General features: G+C 40.2%; 2 protein-coding genes across 4 annotated transcripts in view; one reads left to right on the plus strand and one right to left on the minus strand.

Moving 5' to 3' along the window:
• Positions 1 to 677: 677 nt before the first annotated feature.
• On the plus strand, positions 678 to 22,965 carry LOC5574902 (ras-like GTP-binding protein RhoL). 3 transcript variants are annotated; one of them, XM_021841339.1, is made up of 5 exons: positions 678 to 960; positions 1,232 to 1,381; positions 1,709 to 1,823; positions 20,729 to 20,843; positions 22,394 to 22,965. In XM_021841339.1, the coding sequence occupies exons 2-5, from the start codon at positions 1,269 to 1,271 to the stop codon at positions 22,612 to 22,614; spliced, it is 564 nt and encodes a 187-aa protein (XP_021697031.1). In that variant the 5' UTR covers positions 678 to 960; positions 1,232 to 1,268; the 3' UTR covers positions 22,615 to 22,965. The 3 variants fall into 3 exon arrangements, with proteins under 3 accessions (XP_021697031.1, XP_001655406.1, XP_001655408.1); XM_001655356.2 differs by lacking the exon at positions 22,394 to 22,965 and adding an exon at positions 20,917 to 21,329 and having other exon boundaries at positions 685 to 960; XM_001655358.2 differs by lacking the exons at positions 678 to 960; positions 22,394 to 22,965 and adding exons at positions 977 to 1,157; positions 20,917 to 21,329.
• Positions 22,966 to 23,466: 501 nt separating this feature from the next.
• Positions 23,467 to 25,895, minus strand: part of LOC5574897 (nuclear pore membrane glycoprotein 210) — a 65,087-nt gene continuing 62,658 nt past the window's right edge. The window contains exon 9 of the mRNA XM_021841337.1: positions 23,467 to 23,953. Within this exon, the coding sequence (XP_021697029.1) occupies positions 23,814 to 23,953 (140 nt within the window). The 3' untranslated portion in view covers positions 23,467 to 23,813. The remainder of the gene's footprint in view (positions 23,954 to 25,895) is intronic.

Consider the following 25,895-nt stretch of genomic DNA (forward strand, 5'->3'; position numbering starts at 1 on the left):
GAGATGAAATTTAGAAAAAAAAAATCTTGAAATAAGTTTAAAATTGATTCTTGAACTAAACATTAACAGTATCCCGAAACAAGAAAAATCCGTGGAAAATTTTACAAAAGAATTTTTGCAACAAATATTACTATAAAATTCATGAACTTTCGTGTTGTGTTAAGTCTTACATTTGATAGAATACATAACAGGAAGAAAAACTAAAACAAATCCTGGAGAAATCTCTAGTGGAATACACAGACATTTTCTGGTGGAACTTTGAAATACTATTTTAGGCATGCCTACAGAAAATCTGGAAATACATATTCGTGGAAGACATGAAAGTGAAATGAGTTACTTGTGGAAGAAAAATGTTGGTGAAATCTAACTAAGAAATCAATGAATGAACTGCATGAACTTGTTATGTCCAGTATCAATAACTGGCCAGGGCTGGTCATTAGGTTCTTTACCAATCGAATTTTCGAACTTTTTTCCAATATGAAAATTTTCCAAAGCGTTAATTGACCTGTTACTCAGAAAACAATTTGAACCAAGACACGTCTGGACTTCACTTTGGTCAGTTTTACTTGAAATTCGTGAATGAACTTTATATTCGGTTAACCCCCCTGACGGTAATCCTGCCTACGCCCATGATCACGACAATAAATAACGATTAGATAAGATAGGCTAAAATCACACTTGCCTTCCATTCAGCAGCAGTGGTTGCAAGATACGTATGAACAGAAACGCATTTCGATACAGAACACAGTGCACTAAGTTGCTATTCCCGGTTGCTGAACCCTGAACCTGGTGCAAGCCATTTTCCGAGCATCATTGTAGGTCAGCCACGATAGAGATCCAGCGGATGTGGAGGTTCTGCTCCATCCCCCGTGTGTGTGCCTACGTAGGGCAAAAGTGGTGATTAAGTGCCTACCGCAGCGCAACTGTAGGTGTTTCGGTTAACTAGCGTTTGTTATCAAGGTAAGTGAATAGTTTCGGTTTCATACGGGTGGTCACCGCTTCTGTGAGGCCAGTGTTAGCGTCCTGGTCAGATTGATTGACTCAGCACTATGCGGTTAGGAAGTGATTTGATGTGTGTTGAGTGTCAATATTAGGAAACCACGTGCATGCATATGCATACTAGTCAGCGTTCAGTTCAGTGAACTTATACTTTCTCTGTAAGGCGAATCCCAATCCTAAGCTTACTGAAGTCACAAGTTTCACCTAGCTAAATTCTATCATACAATTCCAGATTCTCTGTGCACCAACTGTGAGAAAAGGTACACACAATGTATCACGATATGCTCAACATCGTTGTGGTAGGAGATGGCACAGTCGGAAAGACTTGTCTGCTGCATGCCTACACAGATGAATCGTTCAAGGACTTTTATCAACCGACCATGTAAGTAAAGAGTATCCGGATTCTCGTTTTACAGCGAGTTGAAGTGCGAATTGATTGATTCAATTCGTTTCGTTTGAAACCGGACACCGTGGTGTAGGTGTGAAGTTCCCATAAGCTTTGGATGCAAGTATGCGTCATATAACGTCTTATCAGGCGATTAAATTTCTCAGCGCAAACTTATTGGAGATTGCAGATTGTGCTCATAAACTGCCCCTACTCCCATAACAGTCTCATATTCTATGGGATTTGCTATATAAATGGGACTGTTATGCGAGTATGGGCAGAAAACTAAGTTTACTAACGACTGTTTTCTATTATCAACCTCAGATATGACAAAGCGTCGATAGATATGACCTTGGATGGGCATCGGCATACAATTCAGCTACACGACACTGCGGGCCAGGAAGATTATGATCGTATACGAAAACAATTCTACAAGAAGGTAAGCATAAAGGCTGTCTGACATCTGTCGCATATCACAGGCCTGATAGATGGTTTCTATTTAGAGATTTGGTTCCTATTTCAATGTTATCAGATGCTGACCATTTCTTCTCAGATTCCTCGAGACTAGCTTCAGGCATTCTGTTGGTGATTTCTTCTGCCATACTTTCAGGGACTAATTCAGAAATCTCTCCTGAAATTCATCAAGTGATTCCTCCATCGATTAATCCAGCGGTGTTTCAAGGGACATTCAAAGGAAATTCTTTAGAATTTGCTCCAAATAGTTTTCAAGCAGTAATTTTCCAGGAACTATATCAAGATTTCCTCCTACTTACCTTACCAGTCAGGCTAAGGCCTGGGTGGCCTCTACTGTACGTAGGAGATGGCTCGATTCGACTCGGTCCATGACTGCCCGTCGCCAGCCACGCATTCTGCGAAGAATCCGCAGAACGTCCTCAACTTGATCGACCCATCTTGCACGTAGGGTCCATGGTTCGTGCCCACAAAGGAGTACCGGTCTAATCAGCGTCTTGTAGATGGTTAACTTCGTGCGATGGCGAACTTTGCAACGATGCGTCTCTTGATTTCTCTGCTGGTGTCGTTATCGGCGGTCACTAGTGAGCCTAAGTACACTACTTCTTCGACAACCTCGATTTCATCACTGTCAATATGAACTAGAGGAGGGAAGGGGCGTGCCGTGTCCTCTCTTGAGCCTCTCGCTAATATGTACTTTGTCTTCAGCACATTGATGTTCAGTCCGATTCGCCTAGCTGCAGCCCTTAGTCGGATGAACGTATCCGCCATCGCATCTAAGTTGCGTTAACTCACTCAGTTAATGCGTTTCCCTCACTCGCTTCCACGCACAGTCGGGAGCGAGAAAGTTGTTTCTTTAATCGAGTCGAACGTTTCAATTTGCAATGCCCATTCTGCCTCTTCGGCGAACACTAAACAAAACAAAAAACGGCAACTGATTGAGTCGCTACCGATTCTGAAAGCCGAATGCAATACCGAATGATTGTTTACATTTTGATTCCGTTCGAGTGGCATTCGGGTTTGAGTGCCGATGAGCGATCACTGACTGGCAATCCACATCGCGGAATGTAAGTGGGAATCCACTCAGTCAGTACAATGTATTCTGCAAATGGATGCTAACTGCGTTCACTAGTGCCGCAGATACAAATGTATTGTGGTATTCACTTCTGTTCATGTTCCTTCCGATTCTCGCTTTTACACAATTGGTTTCGACGCTTTCAAGCTACACTCCACCCAGTACGGTTCAGCTATCACTGAATATTCGGTAGCAGCAGATTTTTTGCTGTTCTTCTTGGCATTAACGTCCCCACTGGGACAGAGCCGTCTACTCAGCGTAGTGTTCTAAGAGCACTTCCACAGTTATTAACTGAGAGCTTTCTTTGCCTAAATTGCCTTTTTCCATTCGTATATCGTGTGGCAGGTACGATGATACTCTATGCCCAGGGAAGTCAAGGAAAATTCCATTACGAAAAGATCCTGGACCGACCGGGAATCGAACCCAGACACCTTCAGCATGGCTTTGCTTTGTAGCCGCGGACGCTAACCACTCGGCTAAGGAAGGCCCCTTTTTTTTTGCTGTTATTTTATACTTGTTTTAATTATGAATCGTGGTTTACGGCCAACCAGCCGAGTGGAAGTTTAACAACTACCGAAAAGCTAAACATTACATATAATTTGCAATTGGATTAGATGGACAAATTGATGTGAAGATTTGCGAAAAAGTTACACGTCTTCTCAGTGAGAATCGAACTCACGACTCCCCGATCTCTAGTTGGGGCGCGTTAACCACTACGCCATGAGAGGACTCATGAACGCAGAAGTTAACCTGAATTCGATTTCAGCTCAATAATCACGTGGTCCTCTTTCGCAAAGTGCACCTCTTTCGGAAGAATTAGATGCCCATCCAAACACAACGCTTTCTATATATATCCAATGCCTAGCCCGAGAGCGCATTGTTTTTTAGGTATAGGAATAGCACACTACACTAGCCAGCAACTGCGCTGGCTGAGGTTTCTATTGTGTGGGCTTCCAATGGGTCGCGACGTTCTCAAACGACCGGTTACGGAACATGAGTCCGTTGCTCGATAAATACTTGTTTTAATTATGAATCGTGGTTTACGGCCAACCAGCCGAGTGGAAGTTTAACAACTACCGAAAAGCTAAACATTACATATAATTTGCAATTGGATTAGATGGACAAATTGATGTGAAGATTTGCGAAAAAGTTACACGTCTTCTCAGTGAGAATCGAACTCACGACTCCCCGATCTCTAGTTGGGGCGCGTTAACCACTACGCCATGAGAGGACTCATGAACGCAGAAGTTAACCTGAATTCGATTTCAGCTCAATAATCACGTGGTCCTCTTTCGCAAAGTGCACCTCTTTCGGAAGAATTAGATGCCCATCCAAACACAACGCTTTCTATATATATCCAATGCCTAGCCCGAGAGCGCATTGTTTTTTAGGTATAGGAATAGCACACTACACTAGCCAGCAACTGCGCTGGCTGAGGTTTCTATTGTGTGGGCTTCCAATGGGTCGCGACGTTCTCAAACGACCGGTTAGGCATTGGATATATATAGAAAGCGTTGTGTTTGGATGGGCATCTAATTCTTCCGAAAGAGGTGCACTTTGCGAAAGAGGACCACGTGATTATTGAGCTGAAATCGAATTCAGGTTAACTTCTGCGTTCATGAGTCCTCTCATGGCGTAGTGGTTAACGCGCCCCAACTAGAGATCGGGGAGTCGTGAGTTCGATTCTCACTGAGAAGACGTGTAACTTTTTCGCAAATCTTCACATCAATTTGTCCATCTAATCCAATTGCAAATTATATGTAATGTTTAGCTTTTCGGTAGTTGTTAAACTTCCACTCGGCTGGTTGGCCGTAAACCACGATTCATAATTAAAACAAGTATTTATCGAGCAACGGACTCATGTTCCGTAACCGGTCGTTTGAGAACGTCGCGACCCATTGGAAGCCCACACAATAGAAACCTCAGCCAGCGCAGTTGCTGGCTAGTGTAGTGTGCTATTCCTATACCTAAAAAACAATGCGCTCTCGGGCTAGGCATTGGATATATATAGAAAGCGTTGTGTTTGGATGGGCATCTAATTCTTCCGAAAGAGGTGCACTTTGCGAAAGAGGACCACGTGATTATTGAGCTGAAATCGAATTCAGGTTAACTTCTGCGTTCATGAGTCCTCTCATGGCGTAGTGGTTAACGCGCCCCAACTAGAGATCGGGGAGTCGTGAGTTCGATTCTCACTGAGAAGACGTGTAACTTTTTCGCAAATCTTCACATCAATTTGTCCATCTAATCCAATTGCAAATTATATGTAATGTTTAGCTTTTCGGTAGTTGTTAAACTTCCACTCGGCTGGTTGGCCGTAAACCACGATTCATAATTAAAACAAGTATTTATCGAGCAACGGACTCATGTTCCGTAACCGGTCGTTTGAGAACGTCGCGACCCATTGGAAGCCCACACAATAGAAACCTCAGCCAGCGCAGTTGCTGGCTAGTGTAGTGTGCTATTCCTATACCTAAAAAACAATGCGCTCTCGGGCTAGGCATTGGATATATATAGAAAGCGTTGTGTTTGGATGGGCATCTAATTCTTCCGAAAGAGGTGCACTTTGCGAAAGAGGACCACGTGATTATTGAGCTGAAATCGAATTCAGGTTAACTTCTGCGTTCATGAGTCCTCTCATGGCGTAGTGGTTAACGCGCCCCAACTAGAGATCGGGGAGTCGTGAGTTCGATTCTCACTGAGAAGACGTGTAACTTTTTCGCAAATCTTCACATCAATTTGTCCATCTAATCCAATTGCAAATTATATGTAATGTTTAGCTTTTCGGTAGTTGTTAAACTTCCACTCGGCTGGTTGGCCGTAAACCACGATTCATAATTAAAACAAGTATTTATCGAGCAACGGACTCATGTTCCGTAACCGGTCGTTTGAGAACGTCGCGACCCATTGGAAGCCCACACAATAGAAACCTCAGCCAGCGCAGTTGCTGGCTAGTGTAGTGTGCTATTCCTATACCTAAAAAACAATGCGCTCTCGGGCTAGGCATTGGATATATATAGAAAGCGTTGTGTTTGGATGGGCATCTAATTCTTCCGAAAGAGGTGCACTTTGCGAAAGAGGACCACGTGATTATTGAGCTGAAATCGAATTCAGGTTAACTTCTGCGTTCATGAGTCCTCTCATGGCGTAGTGGTTAACGCGCCCCAACTAGAGATCGGGGAGTCGTGAGTTCGATTCTCACTGAGAAGACGTGTAACTTTTTCGCAAATCTTCACATCAATTTGTCCATCTAATCCAATTGCAAATTATATGTAATGTTTAGCTTTTCGGTAGTTGTTAAACTTCCACTCGGCTGGTTGGCCGTAAACCACGATTCATAATTAAAACAAGTATTTATCGAGCAACGGACTCATGTTCCGTAACCGGTCGTTTGAGAACGTCGCGACCCATTGGAAGCCCACACAATAGAAACCTCAGCCAGCGCAGTTGCTGGCTAGTGTAGTGTGCTATTCCTATACCTAAAAAACAATGCGCTCTCGGGCTAGGCATTGGATATATATAGAAAGCGTTGTGTTTGGATGGGCATCTAATTCTTCCGAAAGAGGTGCACTTTGCGAAAGAGGACCACGTGATTATTGAGCTGAAATCGAATTCAGGTTAACTTCTGCGTTCATGAGTCCTCTCATGGCGTAGTGGTTAACGCGCCCCAACTAGAGATCGGGGAGTCGTGAGTTCGATTCTCACTGAGAAGACGTGTAACTTTTTCGCAAATCTTCACATCAATTTGTCCATCTAATCCAATTGCAAATTATATGTAATGTTTAGCTTTTCGGTAGTTGTTATTTTATGTTTTTAACAGTAAACACGAAAGGCCATCACCTTGTCGTAACCCTCTGCGAGATTGGAAGGGACTCGAAAGTGTCCATGATACTCAAGAGTGTCCCTTATACTCAAAATCCTATCGTTCTTTTTAAAGTTTTTTTCCCTTCATGTACCTTGATGGCTACAGCGTTGGCCGGGCGTATTTTAGAACTCCATCTTCGTCGGTCTTGAGCGAGTCTTCTCCAGTTGCCCCGAACGTTTAGGGTCGCCAATTCCTCTTCCACTGCGTAGCGTACAGCCAGCGTATTCGTGGTCTCCTACACTCAGAAATAAAAATAGTCACAGAATTACTATAGTTTATGCATTAATGACTATTTTCTATTTATCTCTCTTTTATTCTGCTGTGAATTTCTACACTAAATGTTATTTCGCCTGGGTTGAAGCTTAGCGATGCTTCAACCCAGGCGAATTGACAAACAGGAATAAAATTCCCTGCAGAATGAAAGAGAGGCAGATAGAAAATAGTCATAAATTACTAAAATTTAGTCATTCTGTGACTACCCGTGTTTCTAAGTGTACGGAATGCCTTCTTCTTTTTTTTTAGCCGGAAAAAGTGTATTCTCTGTTCTCGTCGATTTTAGACTTTCGATGTCTTCAGAGAAGTTATTCGTAATTGAGTTTCGCATCTTTTAAGAAAAAAGTTGAATAGGATAGCCCTTATATAAGTTAAACTTTTGACTCAAACTTTTTTGTTTGATGACATTTGTGGCTGCGCTCTTCTGTAAACTTTTAGAAAATGTTATTTTGAACAACTTTTGATCTAACTCTTCATTTGAGCTAAGTAAATTGAGTTTGAAAGTTTTAACTTTAGGTGGACCCAAGAAATCAATTATTTTGATCTAACTTTTTTATTTTCAGTTTTTCGTGAATGTGGTCTTTAAAAGAGTTTCTTTCTAATGTATGTATGTATGTATGTAGGTAGCCACCATCCTTGCTTGAGTCTTGCTCTGCTTGCGGTTCCACTCAACAGTAAGGTCAAATTTCACTACCAACCTGATTTCAACATACTGCTGTATGAAGGGCCAAAAGGGGGGTGGCGGACCCGTAAGCAGAGACACTTACGCGAAACCCGCGGGAAGTAGAGAATCTCCTTCCAACAGTATGATCCAGCAGATTGTGTATTGGAATTTGCAGTACTTGTCGAGCTTTCCACGGGATGGTTTGTTAGAAGAAGGGCGCGTCAAATCGATTACAACTGTTGGAGAGAAAAGTATTCGTCGCGAGCGATTAACATTTTTCCTCCTGACTCCGATTGGCACTCCACTTCATTGTCCAGTTGTAACTTCAATGATGCCCTGATGCTCCCTCCCTTCCCAGTATATTGCCAATGGTATATAGTTTAATATGTAATATAATATGTAGCATAAAATGTAATATAATATAATGTTATGTAATTTAATGAAACATAATATAATGTAATATAATATAGTGTTTATAATCTCCCGACTTAGTATCTTGAAAACGGTGAGTACCGTAACATTGTACAGCGCAAATAGTGATAATTCCATATAACAATCCTGTATAAACAAAATTTGTGTCACGTACAGTACATCATTGTCCAGTTATAACTTCAATGATGCTTTGATGTTCCTTCCGCTTTCCAGTATATTGTCAATATAGTACATATGTAAATGACATAAAATATTAAAATACTAAATAAGTTAATAAAATTGTTGTGATGTAATGTGATATAGAAAATATAATATATTATAATAAAACATAATATAATGTTATACAATACGCCAACCCAGTTTCCTGAAAATGACTAAAGCTAGATGTGTACGCTGGACAGGGCTGATAGTATTAATTCTAAATAACAATCTTGTAAAAACGAAGTTCGCGTCTCGTTCAGGTATTCCAATTCATTGTAAATTTGCAACTTTAATCTTCCCCTGATGCTCCTTCTTTTCCTAGACTCCGGCTGGCAGTCCACTCCATTGTCCAGCTGCAACTTCAATGATGCCTTGATGTACCCTCCCAATACCCAAATATAAAAATGGGAATGATAGCTATATATGAAATAGATGAAGATGTTCAATTTAAGGGGACACGGGAGACCGTGTTATTTGCCCTATCTTTTGTCTCACTCTAACAATTATCATCAAAACTTTGCAAAAGCAAATCTCGAGTTTTAGTGAACCGATGAAGCTGAAAATGTATTAGGTTGTGCACTACATATATAGAATCATAGTGATACATTTTTCGCATCGATATATGGAGTGGTTCTTGAGATTTGCTTCTTCAAATGGATAGGGTGATTATGATGACGTCCCGTGCGGCCTTAATTTGAATCTTTAGATGTAATGAATCCAACCTCAGTAAGTAATCTCCAAACTAAGGATAAATTATAATTTATATAGTAGAATGACATGCTTAAATATAAAGAGCAGTTAAAGTTAGTATCTCAGATATGCAGACTCCATGATGCTTCTGGAAGTTAAACCAATTAATTAGGATAATAAACCAAATATATGTGCGCCACAGGTGGTCTGGTAGCTATAAGGAATAAAAATTTTCAAGTAAATTTATTGGAGAAGGGTATTATCTGGATACCTTTGTATTACATATAAAAGCTAAATTACAACGCATTAAAATACCTGAATGAAAAACATGAAAACACAATACCTGCAAAAAAGCAAAACCTAAGCCACAAAAAACTTTTATCTTTTCCATTCAGTAAACAATGTATGCTGAAAAAGATTCATATAAGGTTACGAACCATTATGGTATTTTCAACACGCTGAAGTAGGACATAGCAAACCAGAATAGAAACTGTACTGAAATCGAAAGTGATTTAATTGAGCTGTGCATCCATAAATTACATCACGCGAGATTTGGCCCTTTTTAGCTCTTCCCCATATGTTACATTTTATGCATGAAGATTTTTAAAACATTGTAGGAATCCTCTTCCTGAAAATATTCTTAAAATATATATAGCAACTAGTTACTTAAGCTGAAATAGTCAAAAGTCTCAATAACACAATCATTTAACGAGGGGGAAATGCCGCTCCCCTGTTGCAAACCATGCTCGATAGCAACACATCCATGTGCGACTCAGATTGCAGCTTCAAATAGAGCACACAACGATGTACGTTCTTTCGCTAAGGGGTCGTTCAAATATTACGTAACGCAAAATTTGCCCATTTAAGACCCCCTCCCTCCCCCACGTAACAGCTTTTGTATGGACAGTTTTAAGTTTTTGTATAGACCGTAACACTGTGTAAGACCCCCTCCCGCCCCCTGTTGCGTTACGTAATATTTGGACAATCCCTAACACTACAAAATAGGTACCACTCTGCACATTGCCATACATCAGTAAATCGCTCTCGTTCTCTCCTTTTCGAATGCTGAAAACAAGGGTGTCAGTACCTATCAATGAGAATATATGGAATATATACCGGAAGACATTAAGTGTGCGTGACATCCGTGTACAGTGCATGCAAATGTTTTTAAAAGAGTTTCTTTCAAATGCCACTAAAATAAAAAAAAAAATCGAACCAACTCCATGAGTTAAGGGCATCATAAGATTTCAAAGTTTTCACTTAAATTTTCTTATAACTTCAAAATCACAAGAATTACAAACTTGCAATGTTCAGCAAAAATGTGTATCTTTACTTCCTCTGCAACTCTTCTGAAGACCATATGCACATAAAACTGAAAATAAAAGAGTTTGATCAAAATAACTGATTTTTGGGTCCAACCTAAGTTAAAACTTTCAACATCAATTTACTTAGCTAAAATGAGGAGTTCGATCAAAAGTGTCTCCGACAAAGTTTTTCCAGATAACATTTTCTAAAAGTTTGCAGAAGAGTACAGCCACAAATTTCATCAAATAAAAAAGTTTGAGTCAAAATTTTAATTTAAATAAGGGCCACCCCATTCAACTTTTTTCTTAAAAGATGCAAAACTCAATTACAAATAACTTCTCTGAAGACATCGAACGTCTAAAGTCGACGAGAACAGAGAAAACACCTTTTTCCGGCTCAATTGTCGATTCGGACCATTGTGCAATGTTGCCATTTTCGCCTTTTCTACTTGGTTTAGAAAATGTTATTTTGAACAACTTTTGATCTAACTCTTCATTTGAGCTAAGTCAATTGATTTTGAAAGTTTTAACTTTAGGTGGACCCAAGAATAACTGATTTCTTGATCTAACTTTTTTGATTTCAGTTTTTCGTGAATGTGGTCTTCAAAAGAGTTGCTTTCTAATGCCACTAAAATAAAAAAAAATATCGAACCAACTCCATGAGTTAAGGGCATCATAAGATTTAAAAGTTTTCACTTAAATTTTCTTATAACTTCAAAATCACAAGAATTACAAACTTGCAATGTTCAGCAAAAATGTGTATCTTTACTTCCTCTGCAACTCTTCTGAAGACCATATGCACATAAAACTGAAAATAAAAGAGTTTGATCAAAATAACTGATTTTTGGGTCCAACCTATGTTAAAACTTTCAACATCAATTTACTTAGCTAAAATGAAGAGTTAGATCAAAAGTGTCTCCGACATAGTTTTTTCAGATAACATTTTCTAAAAGTTTGCAGAAGAGTACAGCCACAAATTTCATCAAACAAAAAAGTTTGAGTCAAAATTTTAATTTAAATAAGGGCCACCCTATTCAACTGTTTTCTTGTGAGATGCAAAACTCAATTACAAATAACTTCTCTGAAGACATCGAACGTCTAAAGTCGACGAGAACAGAGAAAACACCTTTTTCCGGCTAAATTGTCGATTCGGACCATTGTGCAATGTTGCCATTTTTGCATTCGTATATCGTGTGGCAGGTACGATGATACTCTATTCCCAGGGAAGTCAAGGAAATTTCCATTACGAAAAGAAACTGGACTGATCGGGAATCGAACCCGGACACCTTCAGCATGGCTTTGCTTTGTAGCCGCGGACTCTAACCACTCGCCTAAGGAAGGCTCCTACCTTTGTCGAATGTTATAAATATGCAGTATAACACAAATATTTGAGTCTAATGTTCTACTTGATATTTTAAGAAGTAGCTATGAAATTTAAGAAAAAATAAGGCACTAAGTAACGGCGCGAGAAGTGTTTAGAACTGGTCAGCGGCGAAAACGAAACGACTGGTTCGATGAAGAGTGCCAGACGATGACAGACATGAAAAATGTCACAGGAAGCCGATTGTGGCCGGTACCCGACAGAAAAGAGAGCGGTACAGAGCAGCGAGAGCCGAAGAAAAGCGAATCTACCGCAAAAGAAAAGGCAGCACGAAGAAAGTCTGGTAGCTGAAGCTCAATATAGCATGAACTGGAACGATATGCGGAGATTTTATGCAACGATCAACGGCGCGCGGCACAATACTGTATCAGTGTCTGCCATGTGCAATGATCGAGAAGGGATTTTGCTGCCAACTACAGAGGGATTATCTTACTTAAAGCATTCATGACAACAAAATACTTTCATTATTTATAAACATCTGTATCAAATTGGGCTGCAAAATGGACGGAGTCCTCACAAGTTCCTACCTCATGCTTCCACGGGTCGACGGATGACAAATGACCGCCAGCTAAGAGTTGCGTGCTTAGCTGGTAGTGCAGCCTGGGTACTGTAGTCCTTCTGACTTCAGCTAGATTGAGGAGGTAGGTCCACCGAGCACCGAGTCTGTCTGGCATCCAGCGGCTGAATAAGAAATGCTCTTCCCCAGAAGCTACACCTAAAATGGCAGCCCCATCACGGCGGATAGGGAACCTTAGGCTAACAACCTACTGTCCCTGAAACATCAAAAAATGTTCGAGAAACCGATAGAGAAAGACTACGAACTGATTTAACGGCAACGACCTTTAGCGCGAAACAACGGACACGAATTGGAACATGGAACGTGGTAACCTTAGCCCAGCAGGGTAAACTGGCACTACTCGCCAATGAGGCGTGTCGCATGAAGCTGGAGATTCTAGGACTGAGCGAAGTCCGTTGGCCAAACTTTGGAGAACACAGAATACCATCGGGACAGATTCTGCTATATTCTGGCCTGCGAGGTTAACACGCTCCTTTGCACCGAGGAGTTGGCTTTCTGCTCAGCGCCCAAGCTTACGCCGCGCCTATGAAGTGGGAGCCTATAAATGAGAGAATAATCGTCGCCAGATTTCAGGGCTGGTAGCAAGTCACTTTTTAGTGACTTGGTCACTTTTTTCGACCTGGTCACATAAAAATCACTATTCCCAACAAAAAGTCACTAAAGTCACTTTTTTCAGAAAAAATGGTCACTAAAGTCACTATTTTCGTGATCTGCTGAAAACTAAATTTAAGGCTGGTTGAGCTTTTCAAACTCCATCAAAAAGAAATTGATATTTGTAATATATAAAGACAAATATAGTGTGATTGGGAAACGAAAGTGTCAAGAAAATAGGGAATCCTGGCTAGCTTTATGGAAGAATTCAGGTGATTATTTCGTAAACATTTCCCATAAAAAATGGCAATTTTTTTCTGAGAAAATTTTTTGTAGGAGATTCTGGCAAAACTTAGGGCAACTTCACCGGTGGACCAAATCACAGGTTTGGTTCAAATTTTTGGACCATAGTAAAGAATTGAGCTTGAACCGATGTTGCAAATGAAGTTCCAATTTTATTTTATACCAGTTTTCAGGTCTATTTTATGGAACAGACTAGCAGCCTGGTATATTTTTGGTCGGATTTGAACCAAGATTTGAGCTGTTTGATTTAAAAAGGAAAGCAAACATCAGGCTATTTTTCCGGGGAATCAAAGAATTTCTACGACAATACATCTAAAGATTCTTCAACGAAGTTCTCCAACAGAGTACTCCAGGAGCTCTTCCAGAAATTCTATCGAAGTTGTTCCGATGCGTCTAACACAACTTCCACCAGGAACTAATCCATGGATTCCCACCAGTAGTTTTTTCTTGGATTTATTACGGGCACTTCTTTCAAGAATTCATCCGCGGATTTGCTACAGCAAAACCTCCGGAGGTTTCCTCCAGGAATCTTTTTTTTTGGAAATACATCAAAAATTTCTTCGTAGATTTCGTCCAGAAATTCTTCCAGGAATTTCCTTGAGAAAATCTTTTAAGGATTTCCGCCAGGAATTCTAAGAAATCCTTCGGGAATTTTCTCCAAAAGTTTCTCAGAGGCATTCCAATAGCAATTCAACCGGAGATTTCGTCCAGGAATTCTTCTACAAATTGCTTCGGGGATTTATTCAGTTAATTTATCCGAGGATTTTCCCAGGAGGAGGATTTTGTCCAGAAATTTCTCTGGAGATTTCCTCCAGAAGAAAGCAAATTTAAACCGTTTATAGTGATATCAGTGGCGATTCCCAAGCGTCAAATATACTGTTAACAAATTTTAGCAACACATATGCGGTTTCAATCGTTTACTGTTTGTTTACAATGTAAGTACTAGATACCCCCATTGATTTGACCGCTTTCATTCTAAATTAATGATTAAACAGTCATTTAGCTCAAGGAATGCAATAAAGTCAAATGGAACGTTGTGAAACGAAACGCTGAATCAAAACAAAACAGCCAGAAGACTAAACAGAAACACGGTTTTAAGTATTCAATTTCACATGGTTTGCATGAGGTACCGTCCAAATTAGTGGGGGTGCACGGTATGCAAAATTAGTCATTTTTAGGGTCGTAGAACATATAAATCCTGTAATCTCTCGAGTTTTACGATATGATTGTTTTCAGAAATTATTTTATTGGAACGTTCATTTTAATTGTAGGTATTAGTGTTAGAAGTGTTAACTTAGAAGAAAGGGTTTTAATTTTACAGAAATTCTGCCACAAATTTTACCATTGTTTCAGTTTTTCTGCTTGTTTTAAATATTTGATAGGCAAGGATTTTTTTTCAGAATGTTCTGAAATTCATCCACTTTTTATGAATCTTAAATGTACCATCTTTCAGAGCAATCAAGGCTTATCCTGGACAGACAAATTTTAAGAAATATTCCAGCCATTGCTGCTGTTCTTTACATTCTAAAATTACCCAATATGTGCATTCGTAAATATAGAACGTATTTTCGTTTCTGGCTTATTTTATGACTAATACTTTTGGTTTTGAAGTCACTTTAAGGTCACTTTTTGGTCACTATTTTGATCATTTTGGTCACTAAAGTCACTATTATTTTGGTCTTTGATTGCTACCAGCCCTGAGATTTGGAACACGGGTCCGAAACCTTACCATAGTCCAATGTTATGCGCCAACCGATGCTGCCGAATTGCAGGACAAAATTTTAAAAAATGCCTGGAAATCTACCGGTCAAGCAATATTCGGAATTCTCATGCCAACAACAATGTCTGGTTAAATCAGCTCATTTGATAAAGATTTCAGTATGCTTCAAGTTAAAAATGTGTTTTTTGGCTTATTTCAAGGTTTGAAAAATCATAACTAGCATGTGGAAAATCAAAACCACTTGCTATTGCCACTATTTGAAAGCTAATTCTATTTTGATAAAGTTTCTCGAACACGCTAATAAGATTAAATTGAGTTTTAACATTGTTTGATCCAAATTTGTACTTCGCAGTACACAGAAATTACAGTTTTCTCAATATACATGGTAGATAAAACACCCATTGGCATTATTTTTTCAGGCCCTAGTCAACGGGAATCAAACAAAATACATTTAAGAATTCATTGACCATCAAAAGACTACATGTTGTTTAAGGCGAAGTAGGCCGTCATTGAAATTTGTACGCGTCGTTGATGATTGTTGCAAATTCATCTCACGATTTAGAATCAAAGAAAATCAGTTGGTTTTGCACTGACACAGCTGAAAAAGTATCAGCATACTTTATGCATGTTAGCGCGTACAGTGATACTTTTTAAAGTCAATATAAACTATTGTGAAAAGTGCTGAAAAGTCATCGTTGTTGTCAAAACGAATGACGGGCTACTTAGCCTTAAGGCAATAAATTACAATAAATGCCCAAAGATCGAGCACCGCGTCGCAACCTGATGATAGTTAAATCATTCATGACACATGTACCGAAAACGAATGAATTGAACAAGTTAGCATTGCTTTTTCTTTCCGTGTGATGATTGTTTTGATCGCATTTCACTGATCATTTAGAACGATTTGAAAACAATCATCATCATCGACTGAGCAAAGGCAGTGCTAACGTGTTCATTTTTTGTATTGCTTGAAGCTCACGGTGGTGCTCTTGGCTCACTCACAGTGGATTTACAAATGCGCTTTATAATTACAGTGACCCCACGCAGTTGAATCACCCACAATTTATGAATCAGCTGATTTCAAAAGACAAAATTATAATCAAACTTGTCATAAAACATCACAGAATTATTTTCACACATAGTTTCTTATCAGTAAAAATAATTCTGTGATGTTTTGTGACAAGTTTGATAATAATTTTGTCTTTTGAAGTCAGCTGATTCATAAATTGTGGGTGATTCAACTGCGTGGGGTGACTATACCTATTTTTTACAATTTATTTTCGTAAGATAAATGGTAACTTTGAACGGGATTGACTTTAAGATATGCATTGTCATCATGTCTGGAAATAAAAAATACGAAATTTTCATGCAGGTATGTTTTTTAGGGAGAAAACCCCCCAAAAATAGTGATTTTCAAGAACCTCGAGATACAAACCTCAACCAAACTATGTTAAAACTTGCTCCAATCATAAAATCGTGTTCGGCAAAAGTTCGTAGAATTGGATAAACTACTATGCAGAGGTATTTCCGATAAATTTTGATGTTTCGTTCGGTAGTTATGATTTTTTAAAGCTTGAAAATAGCTCAAAAACACATAATTGATTTGAAGCACAACTAAATATACTCAAAATTGAATGAAATGTTGGCCAGAAGTTCATTTCGCAATGAAAAATCAAAGTATTGATTGACTGGGGAGTTTCCAGACATTTTTGAAAATATGATTAGGTCTAGTGGATAAGATTCCGAAGGGTGATATCAAGATCTACATGGGCGACTTCAATGCGAAGATCGGATCCGACAACTCGAGCTATGAGCCCGTCATGGGACGCCATGGTCTTGGAGAAACGAGCGAAAACGGAGAGCTGTTGGCAGAGTATTGTGGCAATAACGACATGGTGATCGAGGGATCGCTCTTCCCCCATCGTCCGGTTCACAAGGTCACGTGGGTGTCCCGTGACGGCTTTACCGAAAATCAAATTGCCCACATCTGTATCAGCCGAAAGTGGAAACGGAGCCTTCTTGAAGTGCGGAATAAACGTAGCGCTGACATCGCATCCGACCATCACCTTCTCATCGGCGAGGTGCGTCTGCGCATTGCGCGGATTCGTCGACAGGAGGAAAGAGTCGGACGTCGATTTAACACACGCCGACTGGAAGATGCCACAGTGAAAAGGTCCTTCGTCGAAGAACTGGAGACTCGTGCTGCTAATATTTCGGAAGCTGGCAGCGTAGAAGAGCAATGGATCGCCATCAAGAATGCCTTCATCACTACCAGCGAAAATAATCTGGGTGAGCTACGCACTCGGAGAAAACAGTGGATTACCGATGAAACCTGGAGGAAGATAGAGGAGCGGTGAGAAGCCAAAGCCGCGATAGAGCGGGCGAAAACCAGAGGAGCCAAGGCACTTTCCCGTCAACGATACTCGGCTCTAGGAAGGGAAGTTAAGCGCTCATGTAGGCGGGACAAACGAGCGTGGGCGGACTCCCTTGCTGATGAAGGTGAGAAAGCCGCAGCAATCGGCGACATTCGTCTTCTCTACGGTATCTCACGACGCCTTAGCGGGGCAAAGATGAATACGATGATGCCCGTGAAAGACACGACTGGACAACTGTTAACCGACCCCACTGACCAGCTAAAACGCTGGTTTGAGCACTTCGAACAACTTTTCAAAGTTTCAACCCGGCCGCCAACTCCTCAGCATGATCCGCCTAGGGTTCGGCGTATTAGTCGCGTTAACACCGAAGCTCCATCACTGCATGAGATAGAAACAGCCATCCAAAGTATGAAATCCAACAAAGCCCCTGGGGTCGATCGCATATCAGCCAAGATGCTCAAAGCAGACCCCGCAATATCCGCTCAACTGTTGCATCAACTATTCCGCAATATCTGGAACACCGCGACTTTTCCGGCCGACTGGATGCAAGGCGTGTTGGTGAAGGTACCCAAAAAGGGTGACCTCATTGTATGCGATAATTGGCGGGGCATCATGTTGCTATGTATTGTTCTCAAAGTTCTATACAAAGTGATCCTAAACCGGATCCAGGAGAAGATCGATGCGACTCTCCGTCGGCAGCAAGCGGGATTCCGTGCCGGACGATCCTGTGCGGACCATATTGTCACGCTCCGTATCATCTTGGAACAAGTCAATGAATTCCAAGAATCCCTGTATACGGTATTCATTGACTACGAAAAAGCTTTCGACCGACTCACGAAAATATGTGGGGTGCCCTGAGACGCAAGGGTGTTCCTGAGAAAATCATCGGCCTCATCGAAGCGCAGTACGAGGCCTTTACGTGCAGAGTATTGCACAACGGGGTCTTGTCCGAACCCATCCGGGTTGTAGCTGGAGTGAGGCAAGGATGTATACTATCACCACTACTGTTCCTCATCGTAATTGAAGAGATCCTGATAGGCGCCATTGACCAAAACCGTGGGCAGCCTATTACTATGAAGCACTTAAATGATCTCGATTTGGCTGATGATATTGCTATATTAGCTCAACGGCGCTCTGATATGCAGAGTAAGATAGACGATCTTGCCGAACGATCCTCAGCGGCAGGTCTCAACATCAATGTCAACAAGACCAAATCGTTGGATGTAAACACGGCCGGCCCTTCCAGCTTTACAGTAGCCGGGCAAACAGTGGAGAACGTCGAAAACTTCCAATATCTTGGTAGCCAACTGGCGTCTGACGGCGGTACCAAGATCGACATAGGTGCACGGATTAAGAAGGCGAGGGCTGCTTTTGCGAGCTTAAGAAATATTTGGAAGAACAGTCAGATTAGTCAACGCACCAAAATTCGAATATTCAATTCCAATGTCAAATCTGTGCTGTTATACGCCAGTGAAACATGGTGTGTATCAGCGGAAAACACTCAACGGCTGCAAGTGTTCATCAACAGATACCTGCGGTATATGATTCGGGCATGGTGGCTACACAACTGGATTTCTAATGCTGACCTCCATAGTCGGTGCCACCAGCAACCGAAACAAACCGAAATTCGACAACGAAAGAGGGGGTGAGAGGATCATGGCGGCGCAGCCTCAACAAAGAAATAAAAAAAAGTCGACGGCAATTTGACCTGGCCGCAGGTCAAGGCGATAGTTGGTAATCGCCTAGGATGGAAATCTTTCACGTCGGCCCTATGCACCACAATGGGTGCCCAGGACCCATAAGTAAAAAGTGTATCAAATTAGCATCGACATGATCATAGTTGATGGAGTCTTTGACTTACCTGTGCAAAGCTCAAACAACTCTAGTCTGTCTGAACACTGGCTATATAGGGTGCAGAGCTACTTGGGCACTTCCGTGAATCACTTTGGCCCCGATAGCCGTAGCGGTAAACGCGCAGCTATTCAGCAGGACCAAGCTCAGGGTCGTGGGTTCGAATCCCACCGGTCGAGGATCTTTTCGGGTTGGAAATTTTCTCGACTTCCCAGGGCATAAAGTATCATCGTACCTGCCTAACGAAATACGCATGCAAAAATGGTCATTGGCATAGTAAGCTCTCAGTTAATAACTGTGGAAGTGCTCATAAGAACACTAAGCTGAGAAGCAGGATCTGTCCCGGTGAGGACTAGTGATCCTTAGAGAGATAAGCGGAAGTAAAATGGAATGATTTGGCAACAGACCAGCCGTGCTGATTTTGCTCGGCATCGAGAATAATATTGTAACACGGACATGACTTCCTCATTGCTAAAAAGTGTATTTTGTTTCGTTATAGATCTTAAAGCTACAAATCCAAATTAATAAACAGTCAAAAAAATCAACAACTAAAAATCGCATTGACAAAAATTTAAAAAAGAAAAATATTTCATTTTTTTGCTTCATGCAAAATTACTTTTACCGAAATAATTTCAAGCGCATTACATTACTCTTCAAGAAAAGTTCAAAACAAACATAACGCATGTTTGTTTGGCTCACACTTTGACAGTTCTCGCTACTCGATTGGCTTACACTTTGACAGGAATGTCAGCTTCCGCGAATCTCTCTTATAAAGGATTACTAGTGAGGACGTAACGCCAGAAAGAAGAAGTTGAATCACTTTGGCATTGAATTTTTTCTCGGCCGAATTGTTTGAAACTTTGCAACAAGAAGCACTGTAATACAATGCATGTTGTGGCCAAATATGAAGTCTGTAGCTTTCAAAAAACCTCACTGCCGAAGTGAATGAAAATTGCCAAGAATAGGATCCGGCTCTCTATGCTTCAAAATAAAAAAAAATGATTAACATTTTCTTCACTAATTAGGTACTCGACTAGTAAACTTGATAGTTTGATCAATTTTTGGTACACTCATGATAAGATGTTGATCAGAATCTCAAGCTCAATATAGAAGAGTGGCTAAATAAACCATAAATATTAATTACATATCAGGGGGCGATTCTAAAATACAGTCATCCCTCCATGAGTCGATGTTCCATGACTCGATATCGACTCATGGAACCATACTAAAAACATAAAATCATGGTTACTATGATGGTCCCATCAAACAGCTTTCCAAAGAACAGCTGTTCCATGACTCGATATTTCCATGAATCGATGGTCCCTTCAATATCGACTCATGGAGGTTTGACTGTATATCGACCTCAAGGGGGCGAAAGTCAAAAAAGTTTGGAAAACAGTGTTCTATAGCAATATCACAGATTTTATTAAGTTGATCGAAAGTATTTATGATTTAACGACGTTTAACGGTGTTAACTCGAAATTGTCAAACAGATCGATGGGCAGCATAGAGACCAATGAATCTAATTTATTATAACATATTACAACATTAAATAAATTTTGTTACAATTTCAGGCCGACTGCTTTCTTCTTTGCTACAGTATCGAAAATCCGGTTTCATTTAGCAATATCACTGATAAATGGATTTCAGAACTAACTGAAGAAAGACGCATTCCCATCGTTCTAATCGGTAGTATTCCATAACCTGCCATTAATGCGCCTTTGAAGCCGAGGAGGTAAAACAACGTTCTCTTTTTTTGCAGCCACTAAATTGGATCTTCGCATGAAAGTCAACACCGTGGTCAGCACGGAGGAAGGAGAGAAATTGAAGCGTAAGATCAACGCCAACTCGTTCGTGGAATGTTCGGCAAAAGATAATATAAATGTGCAGCTTGCCGTGGAGGAAGCAGTCCGAGCGTGCTTGAGAGGAGTTCCAGAACCGGAACCGGAGCCTGGTTGCTGCGGTATTTGTTCCATATCTTAGGATCCGGAGTTCTTTTTTTTGTTCTAAGAATGACCTGAGAAGCGATCGTGATTTTTGTTTTCATGTTTTATAGTTATTGTTTTATTTACAAACATTTTTTTGCTTGTTCAGCTATCTTACCCGATTTCATAGTTTATAAGGACAGAAAACTAAGAACACATTCGATAGAAAATAAAAATAAACTAAGACGAACGCACAAAAGAAAAACTTAATTACCACTGTCATGCAGCTCCAGCTGAGTACACCATAAAAAAAATGTCAATTGTCGTCAAGTCTTAACAAAATTAGGCTGTTTAGTAGTAGTTCTAGTTAATTTCATTTTTTGTTGTTAAAAGTATTTATTGGTCATTACGTTCATGTCTGTTCACTTTCCTTGTCTGTTCAACAATTTCTCGAAACTAGCATGTGTTCCCTAATGATCGATCTCAGCGTCTCACGTTCCATAGTCATTTTTATAGTGAATATTTAAGAGTAAAGTTACCTTAGGCTTCTATTACAGTCTCCTACAAGATTCACTTTTCGGTGGCAAATGCAATGCTTCACAACGCCTACTTTCTACTTGTAAATTTTGCAAAAATGAAGCTGGAATTAGATTATTTTGTTACAAAAGAGGTATTTCTTATTATGGCAATGTAAAAACCGTATTAAAATAAGATTGTCGCCACTTATTTCTACTCAGTGAATCTACTAGTCATTTTCCTCAGAGCAATAGTCCCTACGTCGTACATGATAACGGTGTGTCTAGCTAATAGTAAGAGTGGCTACGGATCATTCTGGTTAGCAAAAGGCTAACTGATCGTCACCAATAGTATTAATGTCCACTTCGAACAGATTAATTATTTGAAATGGGCACCAATTCCATCCGAGATATTATTGCGTCTATGCCATATGAATTATGACGCGGCTTTAAGCAAAAAGTGCCAAAATGTGATACCACCACAGGTTACGCCTTTGGTTTCCATCATATGGGCTAATGGCCCTCCCATCGCGGCAAGGTCGCATAACCAAGGGGAGGGAATTTATTTTTATAACATATTATAACAATAAATAAACTTTGTTCCCATTCCAGGCCGATTGCTTCCTTCTTTGCTATAGTATCGCTAATCCGAGTTCATTTGAAAGTATCACTAAGAATTGGATTCCAGAAATAACTGGAAAGAAACGAATCCCAATCGATCTACTCGGTAGTATTCAATAATCTACAACCAATGCGCCTTTAGAGCCAATGAGGTAAAACAACGTTCTCATTCTTGCAGCCACTAAATTGGATCTTCGCATGAAAGCCAGAACCGCGGTCAGCACGGAAGAAGTAGAGGAATTGAAGCGTAAGATCAACGCCACCTCGTTCGTGGAGTGTTCGGTAGAAGATAATATTAATGTGCAGCTTGCATTCGAGGAAGCAGTTCGAGCGTGCTTGAGGGGAGTCCCAGAACCGGAACCAGAGAAAGGTTGCTGCGGTATTTGTTCCATATCTTAGGATCCGGAGTTCTTTTCTTGTTCCAATGAATGACCTGAGAAGCGATCCTGATTTTTTTGTTCATGTTTTATAGTTATTGTTTTATTTACAAACCTTTTTAGTCTTGTTCAGCTACCTCACCCGATTTCATAGTTTATACAGAACAGAAAACTAAGAACACATTCGATGGAAAAGAAAAATAAACTAAGACAAACGCACACAAGAAAAACTTAATTAGTAAGAAAAACATCTACGCCTCGTTGCAACTTAATCTCCATTAAATTCACCCTAAAACTTCCTCCGAGTGCTATCTTTCTCATCGGAGTGGCCGACCCGACCACTGATCACAACTGAGAGAGCCAAGATGGGAACTAACAAACTAAAATAATAAAAGATTGACAGAGCGATCCAATTTGCCTGCGGTTGTGAAATCTAAAACTTGCATCTCGGCGGCCTTTGCACAAGCATCATAGCGACAGAAAAAAAATGAAAGGGCAAAAAACGACTAAGAGAAAACCACTTCGTAGCCATTTCCTGCGCTGGTTGATTTGATGGAGGCAGTGGCAGAAAATGGACACGCGAATTCAACACTGAAAAGGCATACTAGTTCTCCGGAAGAAAATATGAATTAAGTAAAGAGTGTAATTTACATACAGCACTCGAACCGCCCTTTTAGTATGCAGTTTGCGTTCCTGAGTAAACGGAGGACGGACGATGGCAAATGAAATGAAAGTAATTTGAATGCAAAATGGAGCCACGTGGTGGCTTACACATTGTGCGCATTTCAACATTCAGCGCCTTTGTTTTGGGTACAATAATCCGATTTGAAATGCTTATGATAATTGCTGGGAAGGCTAATATAAGTACTTGATAGTAGCTGGGCGTAGAGTTATTTCTATTTCGACCGCTTTTCTTGCTTCTCCCTAACTCAGAACTATCAATAATGACAATGGAAGTTAATTATCTATTCTTGGTAATGAACTTAAAAACTATACGACTATATGCATTCACTCATACTTTTCGTCTCGTCTTCGATTATTTCGATCATAAGAATAGGCAATATCAGTAGTGTTCATTTAGCATAAAAAGGCAAATCAATCGCGCATATCCTTACACACACTCGTCAAGAAAATCATACAACGTCGAACTCAGAACGCACGGCCGCAATCAATTTCCCTGGAACTTACCCGAATAAATGTAAATCACTTCCGCCCGATGACTTACAACTGTCGCCGATGGATCCGTTTCTGCGGGGACATTAGCGTACTGTCACCGTAGATAGGCGATCCTGGCGAGCTACCGCTGGCACTGTTGTTGAAATCCGATGACGATAGAGGAGTTGTACTGTGACTTAGATTGCCTGTGAAGAAACAAAACAAGAAAACATATTTTAGTCATGATCATGCCTGTATTCTGGAGTCAATATTCGCCATATTACTTTGAAGAGCTTTAACTTTGTTGTTAATAAACCGATTTGCAAAAAAGTGAGTTTTTTTTTGTTTTGTGCGTGTTTTTATGTTCCCTTTACCGAAAAAATATTATCTTATATAGGGTCGATGTACCAATAGCCGCATAGCTAAGAACGAAAATTCGTATAAAATTTAAAAATAACGCTAGCGTCATTATTTTGACATCATCTGAAAGCTTTTTATCTTGGTTTCGTGAGAAAAATATAAAACTACCAAAACTCAAATGTTTGTATTTATTATCGCGTGTGCCACTATAGGAATACATGGGCCTATAGTAGCACAATTTCAAAACCAAAACCGTAATCAAATTACCAAACCGTAACCAAATCAAAACCGTATTTTTACAAAACTTTTATATTTTTCCTACAAAGTGTGGATCAAAAGCTTTCGTTTGTTGTAATAAAGTTCTGAATTCATCAATTATTTCGTATAATAAATAATAGTTTCTCCCAGTAGTGCTACTATAGGAACAATAGGTTTAGTATAGGCGCAAGGGAGCTCAAATTTTAAGCAAAACTTATTATTTCGATCATATTTTGAACAAAATCAAGCTGTGTATCAATGGTACTTAGATAAATAGCTCCTGACCATCATGTCAAAAAATGTTTTGAAAAGATCTATAGCAAAACGGCCGTAGTAGCTAGTGGCTTTTACTAGTGCCACTATAGGGGACTGTCCACTAAGGGAACACCGACCATACCTAAAACTGTTTCAGAGATAAAGTTTCTAAATTTCGCTTCTTTTGAACCTTTTATCATAATAAATGTTCCCCTCATTGAGCCTTAATCGTTTTAAATTTTCTTATATTTTAAGTCGAGCTTTATTGAATTATCTTAACAAAAAAGGTGTGGGCTTCGTGGCCGTGCGGTTAGTGTTACCAAGCATTTAGCCGCATCGAGACAAGGGGTGTGGGTTCGATTCCCGCTTCAGTTGCATACTAGTCCGTTGTCTAGTGTGGTGCTTACTTCAAAGAGCAAATCGTCCACTGGAAGCATCAACGTGTCGGTGTCTTTTAAAAATTCACGTTATCACGATTTGAATTGGGGATCAATATAACCCCAAGGCACAGACGAAGTAACTTTTTTGGCACAAACAGAATTTGGCTGCTGTAATTGCAAAGCAACGGAGACGCATGGTTAACCATATGCTTTTTATTTCTATAAAACATAGACCTCGACAACTCGCTTCAATAACAAAAATTCGATGGTTACAAATTGCCTACGTTCCCATGAGACACTGATTGACTTCCCCCCTGAGAATAAAGCCGGTGAAAAATAATAGGCTCTCCAACCCACACTGGAGGGACCCCAATTTCCAATCATTTTTCACTAATCACAAAGGTTGAAACATCGTAGCTCCTGCCCCTGATGCACCCATCAATAAACTTCATTGGAATAAATTTCGATGGTTGAACTCGAGGGAGAACAATACCGCCCCCCAGAAAGCAGTTTAAATGGAAAACAGTGAAACACGTCGAGAGGGCGGGTACATTCTGTAAATGCCCCTTTTGATGGGATGCAAATTTGTTACCCATCCGTAAATCATCAATCACCGTGAGACGAATTCGTAATGAACTGCACAGATGGGAGTTGCTGCTGGTTGAACGGATGACACGAAGGGTAGTGAAAGGAAACAAGAAATATTGTAATCAACCGTGACGGATGATGACGGTGGAGTGCATTGCGGCGGAATCACCGTCAATTCAATGCACTAGTTGATGTACAGTTAGGTCGAGGTATTCAGAAAACCTAATGTGCATTAGAAATATACAATTCTTTTAGACCCTCGCTTCTGATAGATTTTTCCCACATACAAATCTTGACTCATAATCGC

This window comes from Aedes aegypti, chromosome 2, assembly GCF_002204515.2.
Source record: "Aedes aegypti strain LVP_AGWG chromosome 2, AaegL5.0 Primary Assembly, whole genome shotgun sequence".
Taxonomy (NCBI): Eukaryota; Metazoa; Arthropoda; class Insecta; order Diptera; family Culicidae; genus Aedes; species Aedes aegypti.

Coding starts and splice junctions, on each gene's coding strand:
- LOC5574902 (XM_021841339.1), top strand. CDS start 1,269: ATGTATCACGATATGCTCAACATCGTTGTGGTAGGAGATGGCACAGTC. Junction 1,382..1,708: donor GACTTTTATCAACCGACCAT/GTAAGTAAAGAG, acceptor TATCAACCTCAG/ATATGACAAAGCGTCGATAG. Junction 20,844..22,393: donor CATTCCCATCGTTCTAATCG/GTAGTATTCCAT, acceptor TCATTCTTGCAG/CCACTAAATTGGATCTTCGC.